Source organism: Antedon mediterranea, chromosome 8 (genome assembly GCF_964355755.1).
Source record: "Antedon mediterranea chromosome 8, ecAntMedi1.1, whole genome shotgun sequence".
Lineage (NCBI taxonomy): Eukaryota > Metazoa > Echinodermata > Crinoidea > Comatulida > Antedonidae > Antedon > Antedon mediterranea.
Genome location: NC_092677.1, coordinates 11,297,196 through 11,320,293, shown reverse-complemented (window position 1 = coordinate 11,320,293; position 23,098 = coordinate 11,297,196). Strand labels below are relative to the sequence as shown.

The window sequence follows — 23,098 nt, the reverse complement described above, 5'->3', positions numbered from 1 at the left end:
ACAAAACACAAGAAAAAGATTCCATTAAAAAATCAAAATATAAAAGAGTACTTATAAATTTCTAATTTCCGTATTTCAGTATCAATGACTTTGTCTATGAGCACATGTGCAATTATAAACCAATTGTCATTATAATAATTGCATTGTAAATTAGTTAAATACATTTTGAAGTATGTTTGTTCTGCATAATGCCTGCATCAGTTTTTCTTCACTTTAATTCAATTACCTACTGTCAAGATTTTTACATCTTAATAGCAAGACATGAATACTAGTTTAATCTGAGCAATGACCAATGCAATTTTTTTGTCGTTCCTTTTCAGTAACTGTTATAATTCTGAAATAATTGGCCTTGGGGTAAGGATATCATTATTGTCTTACTTAGTTGTCTGTGTAACAATTAACCAATGTGTATTCGTTTGTATACTATTCTGATTTGTCATGGGAATATTTAAAATCGCGACCTTTTATTTTCATGACGAGTTATGCGGCTATAAAAATTATCAAAGAAGTCTTGCTGTGGATTATATAGACAATCCTCTTGAATTCAAAGATGACATCCCATTGGGACATTGGGAAATAGGAAATATCTCCACTTTCGTGGTTTCTCTAAAAAGTGATTCAACAGGTAGAGTTGTTAGCTAAATGATAGTGATAAACGAAAACGGACCAGAACACCGGGGTAACCCCTTACTTTAATTTCAAAAGATAAACTGGGTTCTTTAAAGTGCACACGAGCCATATGTGTACATAGGATCTCCCGTTTTAAATCATTCTCCAAAGAAAGCTTGTTCTAGCACCAGAACTAGATCTACAGTATGGTAGAGCAGTGGCTTGAACCTTTGCCAATATTATGGCTGTGGTTTACAGAGTTCTTGTTTTAACCGCTAGGCCACTCGTCTTGACTGAAGAAAAGAAAACATACATAGCCTACAGTACTACTGATTAATAAGAAACTTCCTGAAAATGAGTAAATACCAAGTTCACTTGTACTTTTGACAGCATCCGCTTTTTAAAATGTTACTTTTAACATTTTCTAAAGACACTAATATCCTTAGCTTACACTTGGGTAAAAAGGAACACAACAGGTTTGCTTCAGTAGAGGAGTAAAAAAAAAAACATAAAAAAACTCTCCCTTTCCACCATGAAATATACGATGACAAGACCAAAGTAGAAAGCAGGTTGTAATCAAGTGAAAATACTGTACTGTAACCATCCTTGTAAAATGATTGGGATGAACGTAAATATAAATATTTCTTGCATAGTAACTAGGCTGAATTACATACAACTACTTCCATCTCCCCATAGCATTCATTAATCTGTGTCTGTAGCAACAGGGACTGAGATGGACTAGTACCAAGGAACCACCTACTCTTCTGAAATATGCACCAAGTTCTTAAAAATGCATGCGAGCCAGTGTGTGTATACTGCACCTCCAGTTTTAAGTCCACATGCTAGAAAACTTTTCTACCAGAAGTACTATAATTAAGAGGTGGCTTGAGCCTGTGCCAAATTTATGGCTGTGGTTTGCGGCATCCTTGCATTAATAAGTACAGTATACACAATTTTACGCAAGATTGAAACCATTGCTTTAAAAGCAAAACAAATATTACAAAACTACACATTAGAGTTTGCCTGGATTTGGATCAGAGTCTAACAAAATGAATATACAGTAGCTAAACCCAGGGGCACTCAGCATGGCCCAGAGGACGAATACAAGCATTACAATTTGTCGAAAAATGTCCCTATTAAACCAGGAACCTCTGGTCTCGGTTACACCACTGTGAATAGAGTTTGTGTACAGGATTTTGCCAAAATGGAGAGATTTTATGTTACTTTACTTTTACTCAAATAAATACTGTGTCCATGGTAGTCATAAGTAATATAATGATATATCAATCTGTTATCAATGTGTATTTATCTGAGTTTGGCATTGAAATACTTCATATCACATATACATATATCAATCAGCTATGTCAGTTTTAGTAATAATTATTAGATAGCTGTACATTAAATATGTAGGCCAAGTAAAGAAAGCACTGAGAAAATATTTTTGCGACTGATCCATCAGTCTTAGCTGTCATGTTTTAGATGGACACTGGCATAGCTTCACAAAACGTGGTATTAAACATACGTTATTTAATATAGTATCGACAGGTAACTCTATACTAAAATTCATTCATCATAATAAAAAACAGCTGTGATATTTATTATAGATTTATATGGATGGTAGAATAGGCCTATGAATGATTTAATTTACATGAACAATCTTAAAAAAAAAAACAGGTTAAATATATATGATTTTCCGAGACACCATAATACCTACATTCATAATTTAAGCCCCACACACACAAATTAGTTATCTTGAAATTAATTGTTTAAAAGCCATGTGTCCTTTCACAAACATTGTGTACCTCAAAATGAAAATTATAAACAATGCCATACGGTACTTATAGATTGTCATGAAAAGACAAATTTCATAAATATCGCCCTCTACAATGTTCTTGAGGTTGTTTAAAGCTCTGTCTACACTATCAAACTAAATTTTGGACATGTTCACAATTTACGTGGTCCAGAACACACCTTTTACGGCTCCTGATGGGCTGTCGACGGGACTCAATCGCCTATAATGATGGATTGAAGTGGTTATGGGATCGCCATGGTCTCCCCCGATCGGCTTCGAGAGATGGGGTATAAGGTTTCACCCTGACCACCTTTTGGCAGAAGCCAATTGATAAACCCATGGGCCACACAGAGGTTGTTCTCTCTTTGCGACAACCACATCACTCCTGTTATAGCTTTGCAATGTATGTTTTGAAGTTAACAAATTATGGTTTTCAAGGTTTGACAATTTACGATATTTTATACATTAAGGAAATATGAACTTCCTCTTATACACAGAACTAATGAAGTTAATATTTTTTTCTTCGAAATCTTACTATTTGTTCACAGAGTTATTAGATTAATGCCTTTAGTAGACTTGAGCTGTAAATTAGGCCATGAAATTGCAATATCAATATGAGTATTGGCATTTACAATGAAATCAAAGTAGAGCTGTAGGCAAGTTATGGCTTATACACTGTATGATTTAATTGCATCTACATGCTAGTTTTATGCCAATGTTTGTTATTACAGGATCTATTAACCCAGCTCTTGGCTGACCTACCACAATCGGCTATGTACCTTTAATGTTGTGATGAGCAAAATTGTTATCTTATTTCTAGTTGGGTTGATCATCAATCAGATATCAGTAAAATACATAGAAAAAGTAGCCCCAAGCTGCATTCATGTATTTTTATTATTGGTTGGCTAATTCTATGGTATCTCTTCCTCTGCCTAAGGTGCGATCTTCAACTGCGGTAACTGCCACCTTGGGAATGTTTTCGATACATTATATGTTAGCATAATAGCACTAATTTTAAACATGTCCTAATACACTACATTTAAAATCAAGTTATTGAACTACTGCAACTAGGAATATTGTTGTAGTTTATCATATATTATATAACACCTAAATAAATTCCTGTCATTTTATTGGACAATTGTAGGTCACATGGCATGTAATAGTTTTTTTAAAAGTCCTTTTTTTTTTTTCTTTTTTTTTTCGTATATGAAATCTTCTTGTGTACAAAACAAAAAATAAGCAAGACCATCAATGTGAATAAACAAAGGAAAACATATATTTTAATACAATGGCTAACCCCTATTGAAGGAACACCCCTATTAAGAGGACACTTGTTGGGTTCCGAATGTGTCTCTTAATAGGGGTCTACTGCAATCACAAACAAGCATTACCACTGAGCGTTTACGAGTTTACAATCAAACAACATTTTGACAAACCAGTCATACCTAACTCCACTAACTACTTGTCGCATCATTCAAGTTACATCCTAAAGCTTTACCAAAATAAGAACACATTCTGTAGCTCCTTGTTTGATTACCTTTCTGGCAAACTAAGAGGCTTGTTCGTAGAATATAAAAGAAATTTTGTAAAAAAGATGAAATTGTTGGTCCATACAGAAATTGTTAAAATCGTGAAACATACCTCATACAGACAAATACTCCATATTGGCGCCATTTTACTGTATATCGATTGACATGGCCACACCACCACTACCCGATTAACATCCTGAAAACAAAAATTTCGGTACTGTACTTTATGTTATAATGGGCTTAAAACAAAATACGAATACTGTACTATTAAAACATATTCTTCTATACCGGAATCAGTGGTGTAACGGCTAAGAGCCGTCTCTGGCTAAACCTAGGGGGCCAAGGCTAAGAGGCCCCAGAGCATAAGAAGCCTCAGTGCAATTGCCTAGCATTGGAGAGCCCCTAGAAGTTCTAAACAAAGTAGTTATGCCACTGATTTTCCTACAAGCCTACCACCATTTTTCTGATTTAAAGGAAGGCTGTCCCACAAGGACTCACTTTCCTCAGCTATTATTGCTCCATTGAAATGCATGTGTCAAGTCAACAAGTGAAGCTGAAGTGCATTACTGAATTTGAGGTAACACTGCATTCATCAAGTGTTTGTTTATGGAAGCAAAGAAAGATAATCTCATTCATTGTCTATGTTTTTAAAGATAATGCTATCAAACATATATTCATTTTTGATAAAAAATAAAAGCATAGGCAAAAACATATACTAACTGAAATTATTTCTAAAGACTACTCAGCATAGTACTTTCCACTCAACGCAGCCGATGAGATGGAATGGAAGCACAAAGAATTAAACTACTCTACTGGGTGTGTCAGTGCTCCACCTAATAAGTTTTAATAGAAAAAATTTTTTTTTATAGAAATCATGTTCGCCAATAAAGATATGAATGACTTTTTAAAAATTGCAACTAATGCTCTGTCTAGACTATCAAACTTTATGTGACAAAACAGTGTGATGTGCCCACATCCATATCACATATGGTTTTTCACATAACGTTTGATAGTGTAGATAGAGATCATAGAAGTCACAACTACAAGGGAACTCATATATCTATTTGAAGGTGATGGGTTCAAATCCCACAAGAGGACATTTTGTCCCCAGGCACAACAAGTGACTAGATGGTAGGTTATATTGGCGATTCTGTACTTTAAAAACCCTTGTTTAACAATCAAAATATAATTTGCAAATCTTTGTTGGCCAATTGAATTAATCAAAAGAGGCATATTAAAATTCTTATTGGGGGAAAAAAAATGAAATATAAAAATTATTATAGTAAAACAAAAATTCCGATAAATCATAAATACATACAGTATAAAGTAGGATACATAGAATAAAATTGTCAAACAATAAATATAGCTAATAATAATAATAATAAGCTCACATATGGTAGAAATAAAGTGCTTAACATACTTAAGATGAATATACTTCTTGATCGTCAAAGAAATAACAGATTTTCAGCCGTTAAACGAGGGCAGTATTCAAATTGAAGAAGACAATTGGTGCTGAAAAGCTTCTGGTGAGTTGACACACTCACTTATCTGCAAACAAAAGTGAATACAATGAATTCAATGTTTATAATGTTAAAAATAGACAATTTTATTGAGGTCAGTATGCTGGGGTTGACGGGGCAAAATTCTTTTAGATATTTTGTGTGCATCAAGAATCAAGAACGGATCATATGATGAACAAAAAATCTGTCCAAGTTCCACAACAACCATGTCTCTGGTATTATGTCATCTACGGTCCCGAAACAAAAGTTTTCCATTCTTGTCAAACTCACCAGCTGGTCTGCAGTAGTAGATCAGTAAATAAAATAAACCACCACAATACTGTATTAACAAAATAATGTAACACTAAAATATGTTTTAAAATTATGTTATATTATACAAATTTATTTTAGAAACCGTCTTTCGGAGTACCTAGTACAGTTACCATCCCTTTGTCACATTTCCATTATTGAAAAGTTTGTACTAGATACCCAAATAGGATAAAATGAACAGTGAATCTGAATGCAGTACTCTATAAACAATAGATTTATATATCTATCAAAGAGCATATTATTATCTAGGTCTACTTTTTTTCTTTGAGCAATTAACAAAATTGAAATCTACAATCACAACCATGTCTTGTATGGCAAATAGTAATTTAGATTAAATTTATCAATACTTAATATTATTACAATTACAAACATTCATGTTATATATTTATTTATTTAAATGAAACGATAAAGATGAGGAAATATGTGAGAATAAGAAAAAGTCGCCCCAACCGAGACTCGAACTCGGACCGTCTGCTTGATATGCAGTTATCCTAACCATTTAATAGTCCACTGGGGCTTTCATGGTATTGTTCAAACGCGATTGGATAGCGACTCTTATTATTATTATTAAAATAATTACAAACATTCATGTTATATTTTTATTTATTTAGTATTTGTTTTACATTATTATTATGTTCTACAACATACTGTTATGCAAAATGTTTGAAGTTCAATCATCTTGTTTGGAAAAAAAATAACTTTGATTACATTTAAAATTATAACACAACAAAAATTCCTTATATTGAATTGATTGTCACATAATACTGTATATTTTTTACATAATTAATGTACACAATTTAAAAGAGGATAAATAGCGCCCTCTACAAAGTAAGTGCAATTCGTCTCAATTACACTGATATTTATACAAATTCCTTGTTCATGGCTGATACTAATGAGAGGTGCATACATTCAATTTATTTTGTTTTTATCTTGGAAAACAACAGTACAGTAGTTTATTTTTTATCTTTTGGTTTGGCAGTAGGGTCTTTAAGATATACAGAATTTTCTTGGACAGTGCATACAGTCCATTGTTGATTGCACGCTGGTTGAATCAATGTCTGAACGACATCAGCAATATTGGTTTGTGGTACTAACGAAGCAGATTTCAATTGCTGGTAATCTGACCTTTTCAACAACTGTTGTGGAAGTTGTGGCACGTTAACAGAAATAGTTTTCATTACGTGACTGTTAGCAGCGACTTGAGTATTATTTTCCTGTATGTTGATCAACACTTTATCCGGTTTCTGTTTTGTCTTACGTGTTTGTTCTACCAATCTCTGCATTACAGTGGATGCCTCTCCAAGTATTGGATTATGCCTATTTTTATCATCTGTCGGGCAACTTATCAACATGGGCCGAGATACTGATGAGGAACTAGTGGTTTCCACAGCAGTAGTACACTGATTTGCAAGTGACCCAACGCTTGACACTGCTGGCTTGCTGGCAATTGGTCGTATCTTACGGGACACTCTTGGAGGAGACACTGGAATTAACTGGAACTTTTGCGGGGAAGTTGATAATTGTAGAGATTGATAAATACCGTGTTGAATATTCTGAAATGTTATAGGAGTTTGGACAATAGATGGTTGTTGCGTTTCTGTAGATAATGATGTAACGGCTTTCTGTTGGACAGTTGCTAAGGTCAGATCTTGTTGCAGATGTCTGCTTTGCAGTGTAGTAGAAACAGAATTTGATGTCGCAATGCCTGCATCGATTATGTGAAGAGTAACTGGTACCTCTGTTGACGCAGTTGAAGATAAACCAAGAGGTTGACCAGGAGGCCCAATTATGCCTTGTTGTTGAGAAGTTATCAAAACTTGTTGATAAGTCTGGTTTTGCAGTGTTTGGGCAAAACTTTCTTTGACTGACTGTACTCTTGAAGCTGTTGAACTATTACCAAGAACATTGTCAATGCACTGCTGCGATGTGGCTATTGTTTTGAGAGGAATGTCATTGTTTGATAACAGACTTGTTTCGATCCTTGTAGTAGATAATTCTTTATCAACTGACTGCAGGATCTGATTGATCTCTTGCGAACCTTTACTAACAGAAAATCTAACAGAAGTTACTTCTGGACTTTCTCCTGGAACAATATCAATTAGATCAGAATGTCCGTCGCCTAAAATAACAACAGGAGTTTCTTGAAGTTGCAAAACAGCAAGAGCTGTACTTTGAAGAGTCTCTTCCATTTTCATGTGTTGACGTACGTGGCTGTTAAGTGAATCTTTCCGAACGAATGAAGCATCACAATGGGGGCAAGTAAGTTTCTTTTTGGTAGAAGCAGGCAAGGTTGTTACAGAACCCTTACTTTTACCAATGTTGATCAATTCAGAGTCTTTTAATCTAGATCTTTCTTTTTTTTCTTCTTCTCTTTTCCTTTTGTACAATAACCACTCTTCAGGATGAGCCTTTTTCATATGTCTTTGTTTATGGCTGATATATTTTGCTTTAAAATCACACAAGTCACATTTGTATGGTCTTTCTTCGTGGTGTGTACGTTCATGACGCTTAAATGACGTATTATCTTTACACCTATAGTTGCACTCTAAACATTTGAATGGTTTGTACGTAACATGCAAGGACATGTGACATTTAAGTTGACGTTTTGTACAAAAGCTTTCCCCACAGTCTTCGCAAATATATTTTTTCTCTCGTAGATGGTTAATCTTCATGTGAACATTCAAATTACCTTTCATAGAACATTTGTAGTTACACAACAAACATGAGTAGGGTTTCTCTTTAGTGTGAACACGCATGTGACGGTTCAAATCAGAATTGATTTTAAATTTTGCATTGCAAGTTTGACAATGAAACGGTGTATCACCTGTATGCGTTCTAAGATGAACGACAAGCTGGCTTGAGTTTCGACTTGCGTAGTCACAAATTTGACATTTGTAAGGTCGCTCGTTGGAGTGAATTCTAAGATGTTTGGTTAAACTTCCTCGGTCAACAGCTGCGTATTCGCAATCACTGCATTTATATGGTTTTTCTCCTTTATGCGAGCGAATATGCAACGTTAGCTTGTCACTTCTGGTAAATGTTCTACTGCAAAATGTACATGAATATGGTCGGTCACCAGTATGCTTTCTACTGTGTCGTATCAAATCTTTCTTATATCGTGCAGAAAAGTTACATCCAGCTTCTGGACACTTCAAACATTTCAGCTTGTTTATTTTCACACTAACATCATTAGTTATATGCTTTGATTTTTTGGGTATTTTCTTGTCATTGGTGACATTTATGACTGATTGTTGAGGATTTAGTGCCCTGTTATTTTGTGAGTCTGTTTCACTAACATTTTTTGTGGTCTCCTTTGATACTGTATTATAAACTTCAAACTGGGGGTCTTTTGAAATACTTTGGAAGAGTGAATTATGAGAGTAACTGGTAGCTGTACTTTGACCATTCTCAACAGGATAAATTGTCACTTCATCTATTATATCAGGAACACTGTTCTGAATACAACTTATTCGTTTGTGTGCAAGAAAACTATCTAGTTCTCTGAACTTATGCTTACAACTTCCACAAATGTGAATATCCATTACCTGGAAAAAAAAAGCAAGGTAGCGTGTTAAGTCCAACAGTTTAATTACAAGAAAAGTATCATTTATTGGTTGGCTGACCAATTTATTTAATATTGAAATACTATTGTAATTTATAAATGCAATAAAATAGAATAGGCCAAGGTATGGATGGAACTTGGATATTCCTCCATGCATGGTGTGTTTTATTTACACTGTACAGTCAGACCATTATTACTAAAACCTTCTTCAAGCCAATTTCCCCTCCACAACCTCTACCTTCACAAGATCAAGATGCACCGTACTAAAATTAATTATGTCTCTACTATAGCTAGCTACAATATCAGGAGCGGTCATGCCAATCTTTGTCCGGTAAATTAAACGTTATGTCTAAAGATAAGGTACAGTATCCATACTTATAAACGCTAAAAGTACGGTAATTATAGAGGGCACTATGTAAGCATAGATGTTAATCAAATAGGTTATAGAAGTGGTTTTTTGCCAGCTGTGTGGCGTGGTGGGCTTGTGATGAGGCTATGGCCTACGGGTTTTTGGTATCGATTCTCTGCTTGAACTTCTATTTTTTTAATTTAAGAGAGATTATTTAGAGGGTTAGGTTTTAAATATTTGGGACGAGTTTTAATATTTAGGACGAGTTTATATTTAGGAATGAGTTTTATATTTAGGAATGCAATTTTATCATACCTTTAGCATCCGGAAGTTAGGATACGGTACCGTATCTTTAGCCACAGCGAAAATTAAATTAACTCCATATCACTCATAATAACATTAAATATCGTTATTATAGTTATTAACATGTACTTGATAGATAACATTTTATATCATAAAAACCTACCGGGCAAAGATTAGCATGACCTCTACTAGCAGGCCTATAGTACCATCCATCAATAATAATAACTCATACTTCTAAAAACTAAAGCTACGATAAGACCCTCTATAATTAGGGAATCCTATAATTACTGTACCTTAGTTTTTAGAAGTATTAGTATAGATACGGTACCACAGTATCTTTAGCCATAACGTAATAATAATATTAATGTTATGCGCGATTTGAACGATTTGCGCAATTTGAAATTGCGCAAAAAAATCCTTGCGCAATTTCAAATTGCGCAAAGAATTCTTGCGCAATTTAAAATTGCGCAAGGATTTTTTTGCGCAATTTCAAATTGCGCAATCAACTTGCGCAATTTCAAATTGCGCAAGAAAATCTTTGCGCAATTTTAAATTGCGCTGCACAATTTGTAAATTGCGCAAGATAGTTCTTGCGCAAAATGACACCTTTGCGCAATTTGAAAACGAACTGTAAATTTTCAAATTGCGCAACAAAATTCTACCAGACAATCGGTATTATAATAATTTATTGGAAACTAAATAACTCAAAATAAAACATAATAAATGCGAAGATAACATGTGTATAATAAATACATAACATTTATTATTACAATTAAATAATATTATCACTGTAACTTGAAATAAATCAAAATAAATGTAAAAATTAAGTTTTTAATATTAGTTTAAGCTAGGCCATGTAACCTAGTCAGTATCAGTAGTCCAGACCCTAGCTAGGCTAGAGTAGTATAGCCGGCCGCCCGCGCCACGCCCGCCTGGTGGAACACCACCGCTTCGTTTTCCTTCGTCGGTTCTTCGACGGTATGCTAACTTATAACAATATTTGCACTACTAAAATAAGGAAATGCGATATTTATCTTTAATTTTGAATCATTCTTAGAAATTACTATAAAAATATGGGTGTGCATGATTTCACAATCTGTCGAAAAACCTTGCGCAATTTGCAGATTACTTGCGCAATTTAATACGTTGCTTGCGCAATTTGAAACACATGTTTCAATTCAAATTGCGCAAGGATTTTTTTTGCGCAATTTCAAATTGCGCAAATCGTTCAAATCGCGCATAACATTAATAATGTCATATCATTAATTAGCCCTCTCTCCCCACCCATCTCTACTAGCTAGGGTCAGGCAGGCCTTAGGCTAGCCTAGTTAGTATTAGTAGCCTAGCCTAGTAGGCCTAGCTAGGCATAGCTAGCTAGGCCCTAGGCCTATAGCCTACTACTACTACTAGGCCTTACTACTAATAATAATAGGCCTCTAGGGGCCTAGGCCTATAATAGCGGCTAGTACTAGGCCTAGGCCTAGGCTAGCCTATTTCTGAATTGATTGATAAACACTTATTTCGTGTTTGCCATAATTACTACTAGGCATAGGCGAACAAGTTGTTGAATAAACATACTTACTCTCCATTAACGTTATGCTTTTTATTGTAGGCCTAGGCTAGCCTAGCTTCTTATTTTTAAAGAAAGATGAACGCCGAGAAAATCATCACCGCGCCGTGTGTGTACGTCAGCAGATAGAGCGATAGAGAGCTGCTATGTGGAGTCGTTTTTTGATAACCTGACGGAGAGCAGTTGTTTCATCCTCGTACATCGGACATATCTACTACTATATAGGCTCGTATGATATAAAATAATATCAGTTAAAGTTATTAACATGCTCCAGTGGTAAATTTAACTTATATATTTTTATTTTCAGAAAAAAATCTAGGCTAATCATTAAAAAATATCGGTTTATATTTTCATTCGTCACGTATAGTGCACAACGTGTTCTTTTCAACGCGGGGGGGGGGGGGGCTACAAAAACTTCACTTATAACAGAGGGCGGTCTTTAGTTTCAGAATAAAAGTATTTTGACATTTTCACAGCAGCTGTATGTATTTTTTTTGTTTTGAATAACCCATTTTAATGTCACATAATAGTTATACACTTTGACCAAAAATTAGATCGAAAACAAAATTATTTACCTGAAAAACTGCAAAATAAAAGTCTATTATATATATACTGTATTACTATTAAAATTTTGATAAAATAACTAGTTATTTTTTATATTAAGTTAAAGGTAAAACCATTTGTAGTACTAATAAATCAATATCAAGCACCCATCTTTTTATTATCTAAGTATCGTAATAATTATCAATATTCTATATCACAATCAAATATTTATCATCCTTATCATTAAGATCAAATTTGTTATGTAACATCATCCCAAAAATACAAAATCAAATGAATTGATTTGGAACACCATTTATTTTCAAATTCAATTGTAAAGTACAATATTAAAAATTCTTAAAATCTGTACAACAACATGATAATATATAGTACAGAATAATAATTTAACCCTACAAGAACTACTTTGGCCTTTCTATAAACCATAACATATCACACAGGCCTATATTGCATATGAAGCTTGAATCTGACAATATTATATACGGCATGACATCAAGGCATCATTGATTAAAATACTGTTTGGGGTTAAATTTTAACAAAAAATACTGAAGTTTTTATTTTATCGAACACACATGAAAAAAAGCCCATGTTAAGTATAGCAAAATTATTTCAAAATCATTTTTTTTTTATGGCAGTGTTCTCAATTCATCTCAATGGAAATATAGCACCTCATATTATTTACACTTGCTAAATGTAACTAGAATTACATTGAATAAATTAAATATAACACACTTGAATATGAATACAGATATCAACTCCGAGTCACTCAGCTGTAAATGAGTACAGTACCTGGTTGAAAAATATTAGAGAGGATAAGGTGTGGCATGGAAAGGAACTGACACCCCTAGCACTTAATGCTAGAGGCTTAGTACAATAGCTCCTAATAGCTCATTTTTCTATAGTTGCGTTCAAAATGAATACGGAACTTAACTATTTTTACCTTGTTATTTACACAGTAATATACTGAAATGCTCTATTTCACTTAACTTTGTACAGGCATGCAATACAACATCAATTGATAATTGTAATTGTTGAATACGTTACAATACACTGCTATGTTAACCGCTATTTTTGGAATATGAAAAAAAAAAATTCTATAAATTATACCACAATGAAAATGATTTAACAACCCTGACAAACACACAGCACCATGTAATATAAAGTAACTTAACGTTGCATAAAATAAATGTTATAACTATTGTAAATATCACAAATACCTTAAGTGATCTATATACAGTAATATTATATTAAATAATTTAATAACAATTTAAATATAACTCATACATAAGAACTATACAGCACTTAAAAGCAAATACGAGCACCTTACAATCTTTTTATTTTCTAAGTTATTATCTTAAGAATGATAGTAATGTACTATAAAGGGGGTGGGTGGATACAGGGGTTTATTTTGGAGGATACAGTGGTTGATTTTTGGGAGGGGAGGGGGGGGGGGGGGGTTTGCGTGCTCCTCTTTGCCTGCTAAAATTATTAACTACTTTTTGATATCTATATTTTGGCATATTATTGTTGGCGTTCCCAGTTCAAAAAATCTCTGTTCCTCCCCTACTACAGAGCAACATAGAATATTTAAATAGGACTAAAGCTTTTAAATATGTTACTATGTTAAATATACTATCTCTATTTTCTAATAAGGCCTCAAGTTTGAGAATTTATGTAAGACGGGTCCGGGAAGGATGTAGGAGTGATGCTAGGGGGTGAGAAATTTTCTTCAGGTTACAAGCCAGAAAATTAAGTTACATTGTACAGTTAGGTTTTTTTAAGGCCAAAAAAACTATGGCGAACCTATTGGTTATCTTCCTGAATATTGTGTTCCGCTCGGATATGTGTAATGAGCAAGTCTTTGGTGGTACCAACATATCCACAGTGAGCACACTGGTACCGTACAAGTACTAGATTCTCTTCATTCGCAGTCAGATTAGTTGGCTTGTCTGATTTGGACTTAGCCTCAGTGTTTAATCCTTTACTCTGTGGATCATTTCCTTGCTTAATGTGACTCATGCTACGTTCGTAGTTAAAGTGAGGGTCACTAGCATGCTTCCACATATGAGACTTCAGAGACGGCAAATGACTACAGGTATAACCGCATAACTTGCACTTGAAAACCTCACTGGTTGCAGGCAAAGAAAAGTTATACTCTTGCATGTGCGTTTTCATGTGAGCACGCAGACTTTGAGGATATGCTCCGGAGAACTTGCACAGGGGACACTTATGCGGTCGATCCTTGCTATGAAACTTCATGTGATTTTTAACGCCGTTTGCAGTAGCCGAAGAGTAGTCGCACAACTGACATTTATAAGTTTTCATGTGAATTTTCATATGAGTCTCTAAATCATCTTGACTCTGTACAATCGTGTTACACATGTTACAACTGAATGAAATACATTCTTCAGTATCTGTATCATTCAGTGGTTGTGCAATATCTACTCCATCACACTTTTGATGCACAGAGCTGTGTTTTTCAACCTCGTTTTTAGAGGTTGTTTCAAAGGAACAATATTTGCATTTAAACAGGTGTTTATCATGTGTTTGCATATGATTAATAAACTTGCTTTTGAAATGGAATTTAGCAGAACACGTTTCACAAGTATAAATTGTTTTTTGGCAGTCTGTAACCATGTGCGTATTCAATTGCTCGGAATCAACAGCCTGAAACTGACAAAACGGACATTGGTTAGGTTTACTAGCAGTGTGGTATTTCATGTGCCGTTGCATATAACCTGAACTAGTTGTCTTGTATGAACAAAGCTCGCACTGGAAGTCTTTTCTTGCCGTCTTTCGAACATTATTTTCAACATTTTCACCTTGTTTCCGTTTTCTCTTTGTTTTTGGACTCTCTTCATCTGTAGAGCTTTCTACAAGTGTTTCTATAACACATAAAAGTGAGTCACATATACCAGTTTTCTCACTGTCATCAGATAAACTATGTATGGGACTTGATTGTACAATTTCTTCTCTCACATTGAACTGCTCAATTTCTTCATTAGTGTTTCTTTTATTCGAATTAATTAAGCTTGAATCTGCATTCTCGTTCTCGTTGAGAATTATTTTTGAAATTTCTTCAGAGTTCTTAAGCAAGGTTTCCAGTATTGGAATTTTCGCCACAGTTTCTTCTTCTTTCCTCTCTTTGAACACTGCAACATCATTACATCTAACAGAGTCAGCAGCTGCTGAAGATTTATTCTCTTCATCCAACGGAACCACTGATGGAACCAAGTCAGTAGGGATTTCAATCTGGTGTGTACTATTCCCTTGGATTTCAACAGCTTGTGAAACAACAATTTCTTCTGGATTTGGTATTATAATACTTCCATCGATGTGAAAGAATATATCTTGGATGGAATTGATACTGGTATTTTGAACTCCTGTTGAACTTTCTACAAATGAGATAGGTGGAAGCGTTTCTGAAAGCAGTTGCACATCTTTTTGTTTAACAATTTCAGACACAGTCTTATTATTATTTGGTTCAGAGATATCTTCGGTAGAGGCTTGATGAATACTATCAGGGTTATCTATTAAATTTTCAATAATTGGATAATGCTCTTTTGAAACACTTATGGCTTCACATTGACAACTGCTGTCATTACGTTTTTCACAACAAGTCTTATTATTATCTATACAACATCCTACTGCTATTTTTGTCTGTCCTGTTTTTTGTACATTAATGTCATTAACGTTTGTCGTCACCGGAATTACTGCTTCTTTTAAACTTTCTATGTCATCAATGAGTGGATAGGCACATTTTCTGTCACCTGCGTGTCTCCATACATGACATTTTAATGTTGATAACTTCTCACAAATATAAGAACATAGTGGACATTTATAGAGGAATACTTGAGTGTTCAACCCATCTTGCATCGGACATACGGAACCTTTAATTCTACAAAGCATGTCATGATTGACGTCTTCCTTCGATGACGCAACTGGCGTTTCCATCAGAGCGCAGTGCGGGTTCTGTTTGTACTTACTGTTTGGTTGTTGCATGTGCATCCACATGTGTTTACGCAGGCTGTCTTCACATTTACTCGCAAATCCGCAATCTGAGCACTTGAACAAGAGTTCTTGATTTTGGTTGTGCATCTTTAAATGAGTCTGAAGCTCAGCAAAGTCGGAAACCGAGAGATTACACTGAGCACATTTAAATGATTTGTGCTCATTTTGTCGCGTGTAGTGTACAGATTCATGCTTTAAAATGTTCTGCTGTTGTGTTGTCACAAAATCACACAGACAACACTTGAATATAGTAACATTAGTGTGAGTACCTAAATGCAAGAGAACATCCGAGTAGGATGAGAATAAGGCGTTACATAGCTCACATTTTATTAACGTTTGATTGACAGTTTTTTCAACATGAAGGTGCTGTGTTGATTTCGATTTTACACAGCAAGGGCATAAAGGGTGAACCTTGCGACGAAGTTGTGCTTTAGTAACCGAGAACAAGCATGGGCAGTTGGGGCATTTGAATAGTTTGCATTTTCCTTTACTTTTTGTCTGTTCTAAATTGGTTTCATTTGTGGCTTCGACGTTGCTTTTTGGCGTGCTAGATCCGGACAAGTTAGCTTCTTTTGAACTATCGCTACTCTCTACTAATTCTGTAAGCTTTTGAATTACAACAGACAAGACATCATCTTGGTTTGATATCAATTGTTGTTTGCTCGTAGGTTGACTTGATTGAGTTAACTGTTCTGATGTTGGCAGTGAACAGGATTCTTCAGTCTGAGGCACAATCTTTACACACGAAAATGGAATATCAACAACAGGCATAGAAGAGAAGACTTCATCTTCTTTAGTTGAAGAATGGGTCTCGACATTCTCACTTATGTCCAGCCGAACTTGCACTTCATGAACTGGCTTAACAATGACTTTGGCATTGTTTGTTGATGACATCGTCAAATACTATAAATCAAATACAGTAATCATCATAGTTACGATCTGAAAGAAATAATAAATACTGTTATTTTGTTAAATAGATTTTGAGACAAGAGGAATTCATTGTTATTTGCGAATGCGCACAAATTTCATTATTAAGATTAATAAATTACTTTATTGTTTAACTATTTACTTTCCATCCTGGTAAGTGCATCTTTAAACATCGGTGACTAGAGCCAGCCAATCATCATGTTGGCCTAGGCTAGGCCTAATAGTTTAAATTTACATTATAATAATTATCGCCGTGGCTAAAGATACGGTACTGTCCTACCACCAACACAACAGGCCTGGTCAGGCTAAGAAGGCTTGTCCCTACTGGCTCATCTACTATCATCATGACTTCTTCTATGAGTAGGCTAGCCTCTAGCAAGTTTATGTTAGAAGGGCGAGAGGCACGATCGACGACGACGATCGTCATCGGCCCATCATTTCGTCGTCACCGACTAAGAATACAATGATATGCGGTTTTATTTTGATATTAATTAGATAATTATTATATTAAATACACTTACCTGATAAAGGTAACCACAAAAGAACTAAGCACACATAGACACGCTAGATCGAGTAATACGGTAGAAAGCACAGAACATTTATGTCGCGAGCTAGCGAGACCAAAATGGCCTTGAACGTTTGTCAGTCACGTGACAAAGTAAAATAGACAGGTGATCGATCACGTGATAGATTATTCGCGGCAGCTATGAAATTGCGCGAAATTAAAATATTACAATCCATTTCCCTCTACAATCGTATTTCATGCAGGCTGATTTCATGACCGGATCCGTCATCGAATCCCCCAACAAATTGCCGTTCACAAAAGAGAGTTGATGAGAGTTATGTTTGAGAAAAAAAATTGTGGTTCATAAATTATTGTAACGCCAAATATCCAATTTCTGATGAAGCCCTTTAGTTAGGTCAGCCTTTTCACTTGTAGGCCCTATAAAGTAGGCCTACTACGTACGAGAAGTCTACTTCAAACAGAAAACAATTTGTTCGTTTGTTGGAAATTTAATTGTTTTTGTCATGTCTTAATTAACAACATAAGCAATTTTAGGCCTACAAAGACGCTGAGTAGGCTACTATATGAATCGGAATGTTTTATTATCCTATGACTGGAAACAATGCAAAAACCGGGATCACTGTCTTCAAACTAGGCCTAGGCCTACTAGTTACTACAAATAGAAATAGGCGTGGGAGTATCACAAACTGTTAATATTTACATTACATTATATATATAATTACTACGGCACCACGGTCGGTACTTGCAAGCTTTTTCTTCCCACTCTAACATTAACAACCTTCTCTATAGGCCTAAACTGTAGCCTATAATCAAAGATATAATTAGGCCTGGGCCTAATACGGGAACACGGTCGGTAGGCCTACATGCAGGCTTACTCTAATAACCTTCTCTACCACAAACTGTTAGTGCTTACATCAAAGATATAATTAGGCCTAGGCCTACTACGTGACCACGGTCGGTACATGCAGGCTTGTTCTTCCCCACTCAGCGCGCGACAGTTCGGATGACGCACGGCGTCGTGATTGGTCCAAAGTTTTCTGAGCCAGCCCTGAGTTGCGTCCAAGTTGGAACCAACGGCTTACTTATTTTACTACCTCGACATGACGTCCACACAACCTCATTCATTTCATAAATTAAATAGTGATATAATAGTGATATAATAGGGAAGATTTAACATTTATGACTATTCTGGTCACACTTGAATGTAGACCTAAAAGAATAGCAAAACTAACGTATATAGGCTTAATGCAATGAACTGTAATAACGAAAAAAGCAAGGAACAATATTTTTGTGCAAAACACTAACACTTTACCCTATCGAGTTGTCAGTAAACATAAACACATTTGACCAAAAGTTAAAATATCAAAATTGGTCAGATATTGCCATTGCCAATTTACTTATCCACTCCTTATTAACAATTCGTCGTTATAAGCTCTGTCTACATTATCAAACTAGTTTGACAAAAAAGCTGTGATGTGCCCAAATATGGTAGTGATATGCTTAGATATATAATATGACATGGCACGACACATTATGTTTTCACATAAAGTTTGATAGTGTAGACAGAGCTTTATATAATAAGTTTTATTTTAGTATTCCGGTTGCATTGGCGGAGTTTCAATTACTGTCGAACCTATAACGGTTGTGGTTGTTGTTACAGTCGTAGACATTGTGTTCGGCTGGTTTTCAGTTAGTTGCTGTGATCGTCTGTAATCCATTATAGCAAAATACAATCCCCCTGCATATGCGACAAATGCAAAGAATCCAAATGCCTAAAAAAAAAATAAACAAATGATGTAAAACTTCACTTTCGTGTTGATTTTACATAGTAGTATCGCTCGTCTTGTAAAAATTCATTGGTGCTTTTTTAACTTACCGCTCCAGCAGCCAATGAACTATTATAGGCCCAGGCTGCAACTAAGCATGAAGCCAAAAAATAAAACCCTACAGCAAATGCATGGTAAACGACATCCTGTAGGAAATATAATAATTACAATAGTATTCAACTTGCATTATACTTAGAAGCTAATACTATTATAATACATAACTTCGAGAAAAAACCAGAATAATAATCTATATAGGCCCAATGCACATTGATTAGCCTATAGTTACGCCTTATTGCTGCTGTACCCAACTGCAAAGGAACCTCAGAATATACAAGATAGAAACTATAATCGTGCTATTCACCCGTTCTCGACTGTATCTACAGATCATCATACAGGAATATTCGGTAAATACAGCATCACTGCATAACCCTTCGTGTGATACAAAACAGATGCCTTTAACGAATTTTTAACGATACTGAACTGTCGTAGTAGAGATGATACAGCATTGCCGTATTTTGTTTAAGTTGCTTTAATTTGTCTAATTTGACGATTATTGGAGTGTGTAGCCAGCCTGGATTACTTTCGTTAGTTACAACTCGGGTACTTGGTCTGGATAACCATGGATCTTTTGAGAGTATAACCCAGGCATGTAACCACCGTCGGGCTAAAAGAGTTTCACTACAACTTTTAAAATTAAAGAACTGAATTTAAAATTGTATACACTTACAATGATATTCCATGGAAGCGGAATCTTGAATATAAGTTTGGTGCAGATAAGAAATAACTGGATAGATGTCAGTACAAGGCAAGTCATAGAGACGAATTGAAAGAACTGATAACCAGATGTATGAGAGTATTCCCACCAAGGAGCACACGTGACGCACATAAAAGCGATGAAGGAAAATGCCTGGAACAAAATAATAAATAAAAAGATTAAATTCAATATTAAAGCTTGGTTCACATTAGGACGCAAGTAAACCGCAACCGAATTGACCAATCCAAGCGACAGTTCGGATAACCCATCGCTTGTGACGATTGGTCGCTGGGCTTACGTCCTTGCGTTGCGTCCTAATAGTGGGAACCAAGCTTACAAGAGATGGGGTTTTTTCTGAAGACCTGTCAAACTTGTTAATATGGGCATAGAAAATGAGATGTTGGAATAAAAACACACACAAAAAATAAAAGAATATTTGCTTCTCAACAGGTTCTCCCACATGAGTTACTGTCATGTTCTGATAACGAACGAAAATCAACTATTGTTTATGGGTCTTCACACGTAACTTTTTCGGCACGGTTCTGGTCCGGTAAATCAAATACTGTAACGTCAATGATTCGTTTTCACGCGGCTACGCGCATATCAATTGGCGCATATCCGCGTGGAGCGTCGTGAAAACGAAAAACTGACGTCTGATTTGATTTGCCGGCTCCGGACTGGAATCGTGCCGAAACAGGTGTGAAAGACCATGTGTCGTTTCTATATTGTCGTGAATACTGGCATCTGACACGTTGTCACAGTTCCTAAAGGTAACAATAAGGTGCTGGTTATTTCCAATACGGCAACCACTTCCTCGTTTTATCACAAAGATGGTAGTATGGTCATATTACTTACCATTTGGGTCAATTTAAGTAAGCCTTGCACAGACGTGAGGTAGATGGTATCGCATCCGAGGCTCGTCTCATGGCTACTTGATTCTGTGACAGTAACCGTGCCTTTATGTGAACTCTCTGTGGTCCTTACCGGTTCAGACATTCTACGGAAACAAGAGAATGTGCTATAAAAAAGAACACTTATATTCGTCGTCGACCAGAAGTATTTCCTATAGTATACACATTATCAACGCACGCCCAGTTTGTTGTTCACACACCATAGCAAGATTTGTTTAATAATGAGATCTATCGGATAAGTTTAAATAGGGTCAAAGTCAACATTGATTCATTATCAGGCCTAATTATGTTAAATACTGTATCTTGAAAACACTTACGGTAAAGGATCAGTGAAGCTATAACGCATGCCAGACACGTAGGCCTAAACGTAATCATGGGACGTCGTTGTTGTCTGTGATTGGTCGTACTAGTTTTTACTAATTATGACCTAATACTATACCAATGGAAATTTTGACCAATGTCTTCGTAAATTCTTTTTGATCATTGGCTTATCATACGTCAAATATACTCGTTTTCGTCTATGGTGCGTCATCGAAACGTCAACATGGGCCACCATGGATGTATAGGCCTATGGTATTAAAACAAAGGCCTATTTCATTAACTATCTTTTAGGCCCTATAGGCCTACATAGCTTGTAATGTACTACATTCCATGAACCAGTTAATAGGCCTAATTACCGGTATCATCTAGAAACGGGTGACGAAACAGTGAAGAACTTACTTACATTAATTTCTTGTATACATTCTACAGAAATCCTAAAATGTGTATATTTCACCAAGTGAGCCAATGTTTCAGTCAATAATTAAATCAGTCTCAATACTTGTGGAGACATTTCCGGCACTTCACCAAGATTATTTCCTTAGATTGTTACAACATGGAGTATTACTATACATTCCTCCAATGGTTGGTTGTAAACATTATGTCATCACCAGGAATTAAAAACTTTATGAGCTCATCGTAGTAAAAATACTACTAATCTCACAAGAACAAAACTGAATTGTTTTCTGTGCATCGGCGGTGACAGGCATTCAAATTCGCGCAACTCATCGTTAAACTCCGTCTACACTATCAAACTACAGTAGTTTGACAAAAAAAGCGTGAAGTGCCCAAATATGGCAGTGATATGCCTAAATATGGTAGTGATATTATGACATCGTGTCCATATATGGGCACATCACATCAAGTTTGATAGTTTAGACAGAGCTTTAGTATATACCGATGATGCAAAAACATGATACACATGCGCATGAGAGATAGCCAAAATAACCCAAGCGTGTATTATTTCAGGGGGAATAAAAAAAAAATACAAAAAAAGACACAACCAGAAGTACATGTACAATGTACATAATTATTATTTCATTTCAATCGGATTTGACCGACAAAAGAGATACGCAGAACAAAATGGTCGTCGTTTCCAAGACCCTTTTTACACTATCGACTGGGAGAGGAACACGAGTTGAACTTGGAGGCAATTTCCATTTACACTAGCCAAAAAAACTGCGAGATGAACTCGAGTTGCGCCCATTTACATTACATCGATCACCCCGGTGCTGTCAATCAAAACACTATTGCGAGCGCACACGTGGAACTTAACTGACTATGGTTTACACGTTTAAACACTGGAACATATCGACCAATCTCATATCAAAGCATAATAATCCGAATTTACACACAATTTATTTAATTTTGAATGTAGTGCAGTGTTACATTTTCTTTGTGGCTGTTTATTAAGATTATTATTTATTATTTTAAACATTAACAATTATTTTTCTTTTTAAAATCACTGCATTTCCGCCTTGTAGACTGTACATACAATAAATAGGCCTTACATTGTTAGGTTGGCGTAAAAATAGGGTAGGTATTTAAAAGAAAAAATGTATTTTTATTAGCATAACAATGTATCAATGAAGGAAAATTAATTATTGTATGGTACGTTTTCAGTTCCTAAAAAAGATGTCATTTTCATCCATTGAGACGTCAGTATTAGGCCTATATATTTTTTTTCCTTTTTCAATAATTAGGCCTACATAGAATCGGCCAGG

At 35.3% G+C, this 23,098-nt stretch overlaps 3 protein-coding genes across 6 annotated transcripts; all 3 read right to left on the bottom strand.

Moving 5' to 3' along the window:
• Window positions 1–5,553: 5,553 nt before the first annotated feature.
• LOC140057436 (uncharacterized) lies at window positions 5,554–11,762 on the bottom strand. Its single transcript, XM_072103095.1, has 2 exons — window positions 11,556–11,762; window positions 5,554–9,304 (listed from the first exon to the last, which is right to left on the bottom strand). The coding sequence occupies exon 2, from the start codon at window positions 9,299–9,301 to the stop codon at window positions 6,713–6,715; it is 2,589 nt and encodes an 862-aa protein (XP_071959196.1). The 5' UTR covers window positions 9,302–9,304; window positions 11,556–11,762; the 3' UTR covers window positions 5,554–6,712.
• A 711-nt stretch (window positions 11,763–12,473) lies between these two features.
• On the bottom strand, window positions 12,474–17,648 carry LOC140057433 (uncharacterized). Its single transcript, XM_072103089.1, has 2 exons — window positions 17,561–17,648; window positions 12,474–17,051 (listed from the first exon to the last, which is right to left on the bottom strand). The coding sequence occupies exon 2, from the start codon at window positions 17,004–17,006 to the stop codon at window positions 13,905–13,907; it is 3,102 nt and encodes a 1,033-aa protein (XP_071959190.1). The 5' UTR covers window positions 17,007–17,051; window positions 17,561–17,648; the 3' UTR covers window positions 12,474–13,904.
• A 374-nt stretch (window positions 17,649–18,022) lies between these two features.
• LOC140057453 (CKLF-like MARVEL transmembrane domain-containing protein 4) lies at window positions 18,023–21,926 on the bottom strand. 4 transcript variants are annotated; one of them, XM_072103119.1, is made up of 5 exons: window positions 21,777–21,926; window positions 21,001–21,142; window positions 20,119–20,298; window positions 19,442–19,537; window positions 18,023–19,337 (listed from the first exon to the last, which is right to left on the bottom strand). In XM_072103119.1, the coding sequence occupies exons 2-5, from the start codon at window positions 21,139–21,141 to the stop codon at window positions 19,155–19,157; spliced, it is 600 nt and encodes a 199-aa protein (XP_071959220.1). In that variant the 5' UTR covers window position 21,142; window positions 21,777–21,926; the 3' UTR covers window positions 18,023–19,154. The 4 variants fall into 4 exon arrangements, with proteins under 4 accessions (XP_071959220.1, XP_071959219.1, XP_071959218.1 ...); XM_072103118.1 differs by having other exon boundaries at window positions 21,781–21,925; XM_072103117.1 differs by lacking the exon at window positions 21,777–21,926 and adding an exon at window positions 21,374–21,418.
• Window positions 21,927–23,098: the final 1,172 nt, after the last annotated feature.